We start from the raw sequence: 14,904 nt of genomic DNA on the forward strand, positions 1-14,904 counted from the left end.
TCAGCTTTGTTTTTCTCCTTCAATACTGTTTTGGCTATTCTGGGTATTTTGCCTCCCATAAAAATTTAGAGTCAATTTGTCAATATCCACAGAATAACTTGCTGGGATTTTGATTAGAATAATCCCTCCACTTCATTACTGTACCAGAGCCCAATGCTCTCAAGTTGCTCCCGGCTAAACAAAACTGCCTGCTGCTGTCTTCCACATGGCCTCTCCTTTGCCTTTCAAAATTACATCTCTTGACTTCTGCTTCCCCCTTAATGAAAACTCCAGTAGGTGTTAGAAGACCCACAATCTGATGTATGTGACTTATTGGTAGTTCCAAAACATTCCAAGAAGTATTTGCCTTTAACCAAGTGAATACCTATAACTGTCTGTGTATCAGGGAGTTTTCTGGTTGGAGATGTTTATTTTACCATTTAATAAAAGCTGCCCTTTATAGTCTGGGCGTGGGTCAAGGTAAGGAGGTGAGCTTTCCTTCCATCTTGAGGGAGGAGGAGAAAACTGTTTTGGGAAGATGGTTCTTTTTACCAGCTGATCACTGAAGACTCAACTTAAAGAAGTCCTGTATCTTCTCATCTTGCCAGCTAGGGAGTAAATAGTAGGCCCTGACTGAATTCGCTTTGGGATTCAGGGGGGCTTTGGAGAACACGTAAAGGGCCTTTGCAGCCCAAGGGATCTGAGTTCAAATCTTTGGGTGGCAATATGACCTTGGGCAAGTTATTTCATTTCTTTGAGTTTAGGTTTCTTCATTTGTAAAACAGAGATATTACCCTTAGAGGGTTGTTGAGATTTAAATGAGATAAATAAAATACCTATTACAGTGCAGAGCAGGTGTTTAATAAACACTAGCTTTTATAAATAATTGCCCTTTAATTGTTTATGGGTGGAAAACCCTCCAGTTGAGCAAGTGAGGGTGAGCCAATAGTATTTAATGGCAATCTTCAAATATTAGAGGCATTGGAATTAATTTTTTTATAGTAACAGTACTATAAATAATGGCTAGGGTCCTATATCATTGTTCAAATATCTATTTAACCTATAATATTCCTGATGGATTTTTCTATAGTAAGGTTGCTGTTGGCAATACAGGCAGGTTTCTGGGGCAATCAATATCTTAGATGCACAGAGACCCTCATTATTTTTGTGAGATAAGGAGTTCAGAATGCTTACGTGAAATTCCAGCAACATAGTCCCCCTGATTCAGCCTTTGTTATAGGATTAGGAACTCTTTTCTTCTGACCTCCCTCATCTATTGGGTGTTGGCTGTGGGGATGGAAGCCCCTCTTGGTGGGTCCCTTGGCACAAGCCCTAGGAGGAAAGGGATTTATATTAATGAGTTTATGATGGCAGGGAGGAGGGTAATGACAGGGATGTCAGTATATAAGCTAGTGAGAAAGAGGCATGATTACTTCTCCATCTGAGCTGACTTCCTATATGCTCCTCCTCCCCCCCCCCCAAAAAAATCTCAGAGTTTAGCCTGTTTGCTTTTCTTTACAGTGTAACCACCCCTCAAGTCTGATAAAAGTCCCCTTTCCCTTTAAGACCAGCACGAAGAGAGCGTATCTCTTTGTCCTGCCAGTCCCCAAACCCACAGTACTTTGGTTTTCTAAGAGATTTTGCTGCTAGCAATAAGGCAAAATAAGGCAAAATTTTATTTAAAAAAAGACTTCCTTTTTCAGAGCCATCCTTCCTCTTTTATTTCTTAGAAATAAAGCTGAAGAATAAAACTAAAGAAACTACAGGGAAAAAAAGAATGAAAGAAACTAAAGGGAAAAACCACAAAGGCACGTAGCCTTTGAGCATTCAAAGGACAGAATGACAAAATTCCATCCCAGTTCAGGGAGTAGTTAGATTCAAGAATTCCCCTGGACTTTTTGTGTTAGGAGGTGGACTTGTGGCCTTTGGGCAGAGGGGACAGGGAAGGGAGGATGAAAGGCGTAATTTACCTCCATCTCTTCCATTTCCTTATCTTACTAATTTTGCTACAAGGTCAGAGTTATGCTCAAGTTGCATAAGAAGTCAGGACTGGATTTAGGATTGAATAGAACCTTATTAAGGGGAGGTGAGTGACATTACAGGGTGATCTATGAAGAACAGCAGTTTGAAAGTAAAGGGATTGTCTATGGCCACTTCTCCAAGGTAGTTCTTCAGGGACTCTTTTTATATATATGTAAGTCAGGTCCTGTCTATATTCAGGGTTCAACTATTAGTGAGGATCTACTCTGTGCTATGATAAGTATTGGGGAATCAGGGATACAATAGATGTATTTAAAGATGCTTGTGTAATCATCAACATGAAATGTTTCACTAATTAAGCTGAGTGGTCATGCAGTACAACAACCAGTCTGCACAGCAAAAGCTATTTCATAGATCATAGAGCAGTAGAGGATCCTTCCTATACATTAGGGGTCGGCAAACTTTTTCTCTAATGGGCCAAACAGTAAATATTTTGCTTTGCAGGATATATAGTCTCTGCTGAAACTACTCAACTCTGCAGTTGTAGTCTGAAAGCAGCCATAGACAATATCTAAATGCCTATGCATTGCTGTGTTCCAATAAATTTTACTAATGGACATGGGAATTTCATATAATTTTCATGTATCATGAGATATTTTTCTTCTATTGATTTTTTTCAACCATTTAAAAATGTAAAAAACATTCTCAGCTCAAGGACTATATAAAACCAGACAGCAGGCCGTAGTTGTAGTGGAATAGATATAGTAGAAGGATTTAGTTGTTTCATTGAAACAGTTCATCTGCTAAACATCAAAGATAGGTTGTTGAATGGGCATTTTTTTCTGAATAAGAGTAAAAGGAATGTCCTCACTTCTCATTAGTTGTTGTATTGTAGTCCCATAGTTTTGGATACAGACTGGGATGGCCTCAGAACATTTGTGGCGTCTCAAACATCACTGGAAAATTTGATTTGGACTGAAGTTTGACACTATATGGAAAACTTTAGAAAGAATATGTCAAAAGGTTAGATTTAATTTAATAATAATAAGTAGCTAACACCTATTGAATTCTGACTATGTGCTAAACACTGTGCTCATTTAATCTTCATAATTGTATGAAGAAAGTCTATTACTATCCCCACTTTATAGATAAGGAAAGTAAAGCACAAAGAGATTAAGCAACTTGTCTAAATGATTGATTAGGCCAGGAGTCAAACTCTGTTTATTTCAAGGATGAAGGAATTTAATAAAAACTAACAGATGTTTATCAGGAATAAAAATGCCGAGCAAAATGTTGTTGATAATCAGGTTAAACTTGTTAATTTTACAGATGAGGAAAGCAAAGTTTACGAGACATTTTCCATGGTCACACAGCAAATGACAGATCAGGAGTAGATCTCAGATTTTCCAACTACTAGGTCCCTTAGTTTCTTTTATTCTGCTATACAGTATGCCCTTCAAAACCAAAAGATAGGTAGAATAGAATGAGTAAACATGTTAAACTTTGGGCTATATACAGAATTTATGTGGAATATAGAAAAATCTTGATTTAAGATCTAAAATATAAAATTAACTTAAAGTCATTTAAAATAAAATCTGAATTAATAATTAAAATACAAATTTAACTGTAAGTATGTTAGACCTCAATAGAATAGTTTTTTTTTTAAAGACAAGTTAAGTTTTAAATCCCTCATTTTTATGAGGAGACTAGGATAAATAATGGAATTCATTTATATCTTTCAAATTAAAAAAAGGGAGATGGCTCTTAAATTTATTTTTTAAAAAGCTTTTATTATAGTTGATTTACAATGTTGCATTAGCTTCTGCTGTACAGCAAGGTGTATCTGTTATACATATACATATATCCACTAATTTTTAGATTCTTTTCTTAAACTTATTTTTTAAGTAACTTTTTTTTATTGCTAAGCGAAGTATATGTACACTGCAAAAAACTTAGGGAAAGCAAAAGGAAATAAAATTACCAGTACTCCTCCTATCCAAGTAATAGTGTGAACTTTTTGGGGGGTTGTTTGTTTTGTTTTCTGTTTTTTGTTTTTTACCACAAGGGTATAAAATCAAAATCAGTTCAGCAATTTTTTTTAAAAACTACTTTTTTTTTTGGTGGGGAGTTCCTATTTACATTCACTCTTAACATTTTCTGAACATCTAGGTTGGAAAGGGCACTGCGCTAGACACTTGGGATACAGGACAGTTTGTCCCTAAGAGGGTACCTGGGAGGAGACATAAACAGATGTTTATCAATAATAATACAAAACTTGTGTTAAAATACAATGAGAGTTGAATCTCACAGTTGAGACTGTGACACTAAACATTCTGGAATTCTTAGGTTTTTCCAAAACAGCTCAACGCAGGGCTGGTGCAGTACTGTTATCAGCACTACTTCAAAACGAATGTTAAGTTAAACATTGGTGAAAACACTTCATTTTAGTACTTGTCAACTGTTTAAACCTTTCAAAATTTTCCTTTTTAGCGAACTGGAAACGCGCGTCCAGCCAGGGTAACCATTGCGCGGGGACAGAGACACTGCAGGGTTCACATTCACTTGGAGTATTCGCGGGCCGCCTAGGGGAGCGGTGCTTGTTGGGACTTGTAGTCTCTACCAGGACCGAAGACACCGCAACTGCGTTTATAATACACTTCTCCCTTTTAAGCTTTCTGGCCCAACAGTCAGATTAAGCCCTAACCTAAAGCATAATTTGACAACCCTTACCTCTTCCAAGGCTCTTTATGTTTTTACTAGGTTCCTTACGTTCAACATTCAAACGCACACCATCCCTCACAAGCCTCAAAGAGATTGGTCTGCCCTCAGCACTGGGCGGAGCCTTAGGTGGACTGGATCTCTGGATTGGCCAACATCTCACTCGAAGAGGCGTTTTCCACTTGCCGTTCTGTACACTGTGGTAAAAAAGTAAATCCTTTACCGCAGTGTTCCTTTTCGCCGCGAGACTCTCGCGATATTTCCGCCAAAGGGACCTAGCGACGCGTAGAGAGCCGCCGAGGCCAGTGGGGGTGGCAGGCACCGGAGCAGGGAAGAGCCAGGTCAGGGGTGGGGAGGACGAGCGAGTGCTGCTTGCGCCACTTGGGTTCGGTCCGGGCCAGCCACCCAGAACCCAGAGAAAGTGTTGTGGACGGCGTGTCCCTCCTGGCCGGTGAGTCGGCCCGGGGTCGCGGCCGCTGGGTCGACCCCGAGTTTCACCTGGGCCCGCGCGGGTTGTGACAGGTGCGCGGACGAGCGCGGCGCTCCGCCCGCTCGCCGGTCCGCCCCCTCCGGGCCTCGCCCGCGTGGGCTCGGGATGAGCTGCGGGCCGCAGCTGAGCGGCTCTCGCTCCTGGCGCCTGTCGCTGCCGCCGTCTCCTCTCAAGAGTGGCCGCCGCCCGTGAGGGAAAGAGGGAGGGAAGCGTCCGCTGACCCCGGGCATGAGCCGGACGCGATATCCGTTGCTGGATTAAGGCGCCGACATGAACCTGCACCAGGTGCTGACTGGGGCTGTGAACCCCGGCGACCACTGCTTCTCTGTGGGCAGCGTCGGCGACCAGCGCTTCACGGTGAGTGAGGGAGGCTCCCGCGTCGCCCGTGGCGAGTCGGCGTCCCTGAGTCAGCCGGGCTCGGCCCAGAGTGACGGGCAGAGGCCAAGAAAGCCTCGTCGCCCTCGCGGGGCGTCCGCTACGGAGGTCCCAGCTCTTTAGGGCCGGCGGACCTGGCCTTTGAGAACGAAGGAGGCAATAATGCTTCGGTCATTGAGTTACTTAATGTACAGAGGCTAAACTCGGAAGTTAGAATGTTTTGTAGGATTTTTAAAGTTTTTAATCTGACGTCCTCGGGCTGGGGAGGTTTACTAAAGTCGTTTATCCTAGAATCGTTGGTGTGTAATGTGTGTGGGGGCTTTTTATTGCCCCACTCCATAGGCTCTAATTGTCAAGTTAAGGAATAGTTGGGATTGGTTTTATTTCTTCCTCTAAGTTTAGGTCAAGTGTCTTTGTAGTTAAAAAGAGTGGGTGTCTTAAAAACAGGTAGCTGTCAACAACTAGCGCTGAGTAAAAATGTAGTGAAAACAGTGCTTTTCGTTTATTTTTCTTTAAATTCACTGGGAATAACTTTGGAAAGAAAAAACTGTTTTTCGTAAATGGTTCACTCCTGCCATCCTTTTAATTCCATATGTAACAGTTTAGTAGTCCTGGGAGGCTTATATTTATTTTAGATTGTTCACATTAACTACTAAAAGTTGCATTACTGTTTCTTAGGAAAACTCCTCTTTGGTGTGTAGTGGTAATTCCAGGTTAAAGTTTAAATGGAAGTGTCTTGTTTTTCATTTGTTTTCCCCAGATAGTGAAAGGAAGAGGGCCCCAAACTTCTGCCCCTTTCCAGTATATTGACATTTTCTGCCTTAACCATAGCGGGTTTTTTTTAAAGAATTAAGTATAGTTTTTATAATAATTTCAAGCTATAAGTCAGTATTGCACATGATAGCCTATATCTGAATATATGTATAGTGCTCATGATTTTTGCTACAACTTGAATGGCTATCTCTTGGTTGTGATTAAAACGTAATTTTGCATAAAAAAGTGAAACAAAATAAACACCTTAATAGATGCCCCAGGTTTTCTTCTCATCCGATTTTGACTTTTTTTGTCGTCTTTATCAGTCGGAATAAATAATAGGAAAAAAAAGTAGTTATTATTTAACATGGTATAGGCATTTATTACCTGAATTGTGCTTTTAGATCTCTGCCAACCAAGTACTTTGCTTTCTGATAGAGTCTGTACCTCCCCTGTAGAGTGACTCATACACACCTTAACTTGCACTTGACACTAGCAGTTTTAGAGATTCTAATTCTAAAAGTTGACCTCGCCTCAGTGCTCAAGAGGAGAGTGAACTCTGAGGGTCTCAGTGGGCAACCATAGTCTCCCCGCAGTTGAACATTGCTCACTGCTCTTGCTGTTTAGAAAATAAAGATCATCCTAAGAAGATTTTGCTAGTGGGAGATTATAGGATGATAACATTACATTCTCTGCCATCGCCTAAAATTATATGAGTGCTTCCTCCAATGTAAATTCTAACAACTTTTTCTGAGAAGGCATTCAGAATCTATGTAAGCTGTGGTGTGAACTTCAAAGCATATACAATATGTTGGCCTATTTATACACCTAGATGACCCTTCTAAGTGTACATAAAATCTTGGTGAATGCTTCTGTTATTTTAAAGGAGAGATGAGTTAATGTGCCAAAGATAAGACTATCCTACGCCATCATGTAGCTTGTTGCACAGTTCTGCTGAATTTTAGTCTGTTTCCATAGACCAGGCTTTAATCATCTCCCACCAAGCCTACTGCAGATTTCTTCCAGATCTCAGGAATCAGTCCAGTAAATAAGGTAAAAATAAACATTTTGTTGTTATTTAGTATAAAGAGATCCCAGGTCTCTCTAATTTTGTTGGTAGTTTATTAACAATCATCTTTTTTCCTTTGCAGCTAATCCATACCTGACTCTCTAACATTAAATTGATAGTTCCATTATAAGCCAAGTTTCTTGCCCTCAGTCTACTGGACACTATATACATCTTAAATTTATTTCTCTTGAAATTACTATCTTTGTTAAAATGTAAAATCTGTTGTTTACTCCTTGAATTTTGTTTTTAACCTCTTTTGATTTTGGCTTCTTTTTCTTTTCATAGAAAGAGAACAAACATTAATGGTAGATGGTATGTGCAGACTAAAAAACTCTCTCCAACTTCCAGTTTTACTTGAGCTAGGGACGTGAAATCTTCCTCTTGCAGGCCCACTTGAAGAATTACTTTGTTTCTCCTGTTACATTATGCCTTCTCTAAAGACAGACTTTACATTAGTAATTCATCTCTTTGCATGTTTGCAGATAACTTATTTGTTCTTGTTTTGAAAGACTACAAGAGATGAGATCCTGTTTTCTGAATACAGTCTGACAGGTTTTAAATTGAAATGAAATTGAGTGCCATTTCTCATGGATTCTTGATTTTAAAATATGAAATTAATATAGTTAATATTAGTAAGTGATTAGTGCAAATTATGCAAATTATGCAAAATTACGTTTTAATCACATTAGTAATAATAGTAAGTAAGTATTAGATACTTTTTTACTACTTAAACTGGCATCAAACAATTTTGACTTTTCTCTTAATAAGAAAGCTTCTAGTAGGCAGTGACCTTTTCTCTTATACTTTCAAAGCACTTTATTTGCGCTTTCATTATATTAGTGACCTGTCTTGCCTTGTGTATGTCTTCCACAGTTTCATTGTGAGTGCCTGGAACAGTGATTGAAGTACTGGTGTCACCTAATAGTAGAGTCATTACCTGAATTTGATTTCCAACCTAGTCCTTCTATAGTTAGTTATGTATCCGTGGGCAAGTTCTTTTACATTCTTTGAATTTCTTTTTTCTTATCTGTAAAGTGGGGCTAAAGAAGAACTTATTCATAGGGTTGTTACATGAAAAAGTGCTAATAAGTTCATTGCTTAGTACCTGTAAAACCCTTAAAAATGTCAGTTATTATAAAGGCTAAACTCATTATGATGCATAGCACATAAAAAGTGCTTGATAAATACTGGTTGAATTGATGACTAATTGATAAAGAAGCCTTATTGCTATATAATTAAAAATGGTGTTTTTTAAAAAATATTTTTAATAATTTAGATTTGAGTCCAAGTAAAATACTTCAATTAAAGTTTAAAAAATTTTTTCCAAAGTCATTTATTACACATTTTGCCATAAATATCAGGTGAGTAACCAGGAGAGATTTCAGATATCCGAAGCAAAAATTCTTTAATTTTTCTTTATTTACATGAATTTTTCTCTCACTCCTTTTCCCTTGTTAATTTCATACTGTCTTTAGAGTGAAAGTATATGAGCAACCTGGTTCTGATCTGTTGACAACTTTTGTTTTTAGAATAAAAATTTTATTTGTAAAAGACAATAAGTTAAAAACAGGCATAGTTAGTTAGAATCTGGATTTTCTAATATTTCTGTGCATGCTAGTGACGTGCTTTAATATACAATAGATTATCCATACTTAGTGTTGAAATTATGTTTTTACTGAAATGGAAAGGGAGATAATTTCCAAGAGACAGATTATGTTAATATTTAGGACTTGCTGTCTCTAGTTTGGAATTTAAATGCCTTTGCTATACGAGGGATAACAAACATGTAATAACTCCAGACTCCCTTTTGTATTAGACAACTCTGTGTTCCCAGCCAAGGGGACCCAGATTAGAAGTCAAAAGACTAACTGCAGCTATCTGGGTGTTGGTAGAGAAATGGAGGCTGAATTAGCATTCTCCTTTCTGTAATAGTAAGCATCCTTTAGTTTAACTTTTTGTTTTGTTTACTGTAGGGAAACCTTTATAGGAGGTTCTTGTTTTGGAGAAGCATGTTAATGTTTGTGGATGGAGAGATACAGGAGGGGAAAGTTTGATACTGTTTGTATCTGGAGAAAGAGAATGATTTTTGTGGTGCTCATATGCAATTACGAGTACAAATTGGACTTCTTTTTAAATATTTAGCCTATTTTAAAATTTTATGTTTTAAATAGTATTAAGGTACCTTTAAAATTATTGAAGTAATATGAATTCTTAATGTTGTGTTTAAAAAAATGAGAATAATGTTAATTACAACATGCCAAACATAACTCATTTAACCAGGAAGTATACCAGGAAGAAATTCTTTGGGATATTTACCTGGTGTGGTTGGTTAAAACAAAACAGTGAAAACAGGAAATCTAAGTGTTGTACAGAAATCACAGGATTTCCAAATTAGAATGCTGACTGTTGCAGCCTTGAGTAATTTTTGAATATTCGAGAAGGTTGTCTGCCAAATTTAAAGTTAAAAATCATGTTTCAGTTGTATGCTTGAAAGCACACATATGAACTCAGTTCTTTCTTTGCACCTTGTTTAGTCTCAAAGTTAGTAAACCCAATATTACGTATGCCTAATAAAAGGATTTTCATTTCTCAATTTAATTTTCATTGCTTAGTAATAGGTTATCCTGGTTACAGATCTTTTGACAGAAGCAGCTAGTGTACCAATTACAATATATACATATTAATTTTGAGGCTTAGGTAGCGTGGCAATTTATTTGATAAACCAGTGCTGTTCTTATTGTTTTGATAATAATAGGGTACCTTGAAATGAATTTTTCAGAACAATTTATTTTGGAAAAAATCTATAAAACTAGTTTTAGATTTTGGTTTAGAATGTTATGTATAGTATTACATCTTAGGTTTTTATTTAAAACCAGGTAGATGGGTTATTTTTATTTAAGAATTTAGTAAAGATAGATTATTTAAAAATCACACACAGCCCATTTTATTTATTTTTTCTTCTTTATTTTGTTTATGTGTGAATTACATTGATTGACTTTTAAAATTGAAGTACAGTTAATTCATAATACTGTGTTGGTTTCAGGTGTCCAGCAAAGTGATTTGGAGATATGTGTGTGTAGGTGTGTGTGTGTGTGTGTGTGTGTATATATACACACGTACATATATATGATTATTTTCTATTATAGGTTATTACAAGAATATTGTTCCCTGTATTATACAGTAAATCTTGTTGCTTATCTGTTTTATGTATAGTAGTTTGTATCTGTTAATTCCATACTCCTAATTTATCACTTGCCCCCCTCCCTTTTCCCTTTGGTAACCATAAGCTTGTTTTCTATGTCTGTGAGTCTGTTTCTGTTTTATATATGGATTCATTTGTATTATTTTTTAGATTATACATATAAGTAATATACAATATTTGTCTTTCTCTCTGTGACTTCACTTAGTATGATATTCTCTAGGTCCATTCATGTCACTGCAAATGGCAATATTTCATTCTTTTTTATGTCTGAGTAATATTCCATTGTATATATGTACCACATCTTCTTTATCCATTCATCTGTTGATGGACACTTAGGTTGCTTCCATGTCTTGGCTGTTGTAAATAGTGCTGCTATGAACTTTGGGTGCAGAGCCCATTTTGAATTAAAGTTTGTTTTCCTGGTTTGGTTTGGTGTACTTCCATGCTTATTAACTCATCATGTTGTATAAACTCTAGAGATTGAATTAATTTTAATAATCTATTAAAAATATCCATAAGAAGATATGTCTGTTTCAAGTGATTTTTGCATGATATCCAGTTTGGATTTTCTGTACAGATTCATCTCTCTATTTTTTCCCCCCAAGCTTTATTGACATACAGTTTACATGAACATTGTGTAAGTTTAAGGTGTGCAATGTGATGATATGATACACATATATAGTGTGAAATCTTTACCACAATAAGGTTAGTTAACATATCCTTTAACTCACATAATTACCATTTTGTTGTTATGATGAGAACATTAAAGCTTTATTCTAATAGCAGCTTGCAACTGTACAATACAGTATTGTTAACTATAGTCACCATGGCGTACTTTAGATCCCTGGAACTTATTCATCTTATAACTGAAAGTTTGTATCCTTTGACCAACATCTTCCATTTCCCCCATCCATAGCCCCTGGCAACCACCATTCTATTCTGTTAGTACAATGTTTCTATTAGTACAATGTTTTTAGATTCCACATATAACTGGAATACATATGCACATTATTTGTCTTTCTTTGTCTGACTTAGCGTAATGCCCACAAGGTTGTCACAAGTGGCAGAATTTTCTTCTTTTTTATGACTGAATAATATTCTTTTGTGTTTGTGTGTGTGTGTGTAAAACATATTTTCTTTATCCATTCATTCACTGATGGACACTTAGGTTGTTTCCATATCTTGGCTATTGTGAGCAATGCTGAAATGAATATGGGAGTACAGATATCTCTTACAGTGATTTCATCATCTTTGGATATAATCCTAGAAGTTGGATTGGTGGAATATATGGTAGTTCTGCTTTTAATTATTTCAGGACTCTTCCATACTGTTTTTTACAGTGGCTGTGCCAATCTACATTCACACCAAGAGTGCACAAAGATTCCCTTTCTTCACATCTTCACCAACACTTATCTTTTATCTTTTTGTTGATAGCATCCTAATGGGTATGAAGTGATATCTCATCCAGTTTTGATTGGCATTTCCCTGATGATGAGTAGTGATGTTGAACATCTTTTCATGTACCTGTTGGCCATTTGTACGTCTTCTTTGGAAAAATTTCTGTGTCTTCTGCCCATTTTTAATTGGATTGTTCATTTCTGGTATTGAGTTATATGAGTTCCTTATATATTTTAGATATTAATTTTTTATCAGATAAGGTTTGCAAATATTTTCTCCCATTTTTAAGTTGCCTTTTCATTTTGTTGGTGGTTTCTTTTGCTGTGCAGAAGCTTTTCAGTTTAATGTAGTCTTACTTATTTATTACTGCTTTTGTTGCTTGTGTTTTTGGTGTGCAAAAAATCATCACTAATTGTCAAGGGCCTTTTTCCCTATGTTTTCTTAGGAGTTTTGTGGTTTCAGGTTTTAGATTTAAGTTTTTAATCCATTTTTGAGTTGATTTCTGTGTGTGATGTAAGGCAAGGGTCCAATTTTATTCTTTTGTATGTGGATGTACAGTTTTCCCAGCATCAATTTATTGAAGAAACTATCTTTTCTCTGTTGTATATTCTTGGCAGCTTTGTCAAAGATTAGTTGACCATATATGTGTAGGTTATGTCTGGGCTCATGATTCTGTTCCTTTGACCTATGTGTCTGTTTTTATGCCAATACCATACTGTTTTGATTTTTATAGCTTTGGAACATAGTTTGAAATAAGGAAATGTGATGGTTCCAGCTTAGTTTTTCCTTAAGCTTGCTTTGGCTATTTGGGGTCTTCTGTGGTTCCATGTGAATTTTAGGATTTTTTTTTTTCCCTATGTGACAAATGCCGCTGGAATTTTGATAGAGATTACATTGACTCTATAGATGGTTTTGTGTAGTATGGACATTTCAACAATATTAATTCTTCCAGTCCAAGAACAGAAGATGTCTTTTCATTTATTTGTGTTGTCAGTTTCTTTAATCAATGTCTTATAGTTTTCTGTGTACAAGACTTTTCACCTTGGTTACATTTATTCTTAAGTATTTTATTCTTTTGATGCTGTTGTAAATTGGATTTTCTTAATTTCTTTTTTGAATAGTTTATTGTTAGCATATAGAAATGCAGTTGATTTTTGTATGTTGATTTTGTATTCTGCAATTTTGCTGAGTTCATTTATTAGTTCTAACAGTTTTTTTGGTGGAGTCTTTAGGGTTTCTATATGTAATATCTTGTCTTCTGCAAACAGACAATTTTACATCTTCCTTTGTGATTTGAATGCCTTTTATTTCTTTTTCTTGCCTAGTTGCTCTGGCTAGGACTTCCAATATTATGTTGAATAGAATCGGTGGGAGTGTGTGCATCCTTGTCTTTTTCCTGATCTTAGAGGAAAGCTTTTAGCTTTTTATCATTGAGTATATTAGCTATAAGCTTGTCATATATGGCCTTTATGGAACCATCCTTGCATCCCAGGGGTAAATCCCACTTGATTATGGTGTAAGATCTTTTTAATATGCTCTTGAAATCAGTTTACTAGTATTTTGTTGAAGATTTTTGCATCTATATTCATCAGGGAAATTGGCCTGTAATTTTATTTTCTTATAGTGCCTTGTGTAGCTTTGGTATCATGGTAATGTTGGCCTTGTTAAATGGCCTCTTCAGTTTTTTGGAAGGGTTTGAGAAGGATTGGTGTTAATTATTCTTTAAATGTTGGGTAGAATTCACTGGTAAAGCCAACTGGTCCTGGGCTTTTATTTGTTGGGAAGTTTTGATTACCTTATCAATTAGTGTATTATATTTTCTCAGTTTTCTAAAAGTAAATATTGATAGTGATAACCCACACAAACTGAAGCTCTTCGGGAGGGGGAAGCTAGGGTGGTTATCCTCAGTATTTTCTTAAGTGTACAAAGGATTACTGAAACCAGAGAGTTTGAGAACCATTGCTTTATAGTATTCCATTGTATGATTATACTGCAGGTTTTTTTTAAACTTTTTATTTTACATTGGAGAACAGTTGATTAGCAATGTTGTGTTAGTTTCAGGTGTACAACAAAGTGATCAGTTATAAGTATCTATTCTTTTTCAAGTTGTTTTCCCAATTAGGTTGTTACAGAATATTGAGCAGTTCCCTGTGCTATACAGTAGGTCCTTGATGGCTATCCATTTAAAATACATATACTACAGTTTATTTATGCATTCTATTATATGTTTGAGTTGGTTCTACTTTGGAGCTTTTATGAATAACTGTGAATGTTCTTGTACATGTCTCTTAGTGTACATATAGACACATTTCTGTTGGGTATAAACTTAGAGGTAGAATTGCTGGATCATTGAGTGTGCCTGTGTTTAGCTTTCCAAAGTAGTGGTACCATTTTATTTTACATTCGTATCAGCAGTTATGGGAATTCTGGTTGCTTTACATCCAAAGAAGTCATTTTTAATTATAGGAAGAAATTAGGGGACAATTATTAAATTCACATCATGTTTATTTATAAGGCATTGTATGGCAGCACAGCAGAAGGAGTAAGAGCATGTTCTTTCCCATTAGTTATAACTTGCTTTCAGTCTCATTTGTGTCTCATACTAGCTCTGAGACTTGAGCCAATTACTCAATCTAAGTTGACTTTCCTTATCAGTAAAGTCGATTGATTATAGTAAATATCTCACGGGATTTGTTGTGAGGATTAAATGAGATACCAGTGAAAAGCACTTAGCATTTGGCCCTGTCAAAAACAACAAATAGGCTCAGATGACTACAGTGAATGAAAGATAGAGGAAAGCACAAAAAAGTGCCCCCCTCCCCGCCCCCATCTCTTTTTCTGGCTGTTTATCTGTATCCTTTATCACACTGGTAAACATAAGTGTTTCCCTGAGTTCTTCGCACTGTTGTGGCAAATAAATCCAAGGGGGAAGAGGTCATG

The 14,904-nt window shown here is 36.4% G+C and overlaps 1 protein-coding gene across 5 annotated transcripts in view; it reads left to right on the plus strand.

Annotated features, from left to right (window-relative positions):
* The first annotated feature begins 5,388 nt into the window (after positions 1 to 5,388).
* DMXL1 (Dmx like 1) overlaps positions 5,389 to 14,904 on the plus strand; it is a 131,490-nt gene continuing 121,974 nt past the window's right edge. For all 5 annotated transcript variants that reach the window (XM_036845520.1, XM_036845521.1, XM_036845522.1 and 2 more), the window contains exon 1: positions 5,389 to 5,524. In XM_036845520.1, coding sequence (XP_036701415.1) covers positions 5,438 to 5,524 — 87 coding nt within the window. In that variant the 5' untranslated portion in view covers positions 5,389 to 5,437. The remainder of the gene's footprint in view (positions 5,525 to 14,904) is intronic.

The sequence above is a fragment of the Balaenoptera musculus genome, chromosome 3, assembly GCF_009873245.2.
Source record: "Balaenoptera musculus isolate JJ_BM4_2016_0621 chromosome 3, mBalMus1.pri.v3, whole genome shotgun sequence".
Lineage (NCBI taxonomy): Eukaryota > Metazoa > Chordata > Mammalia > Artiodactyla > Balaenopteridae > Balaenoptera > Balaenoptera musculus.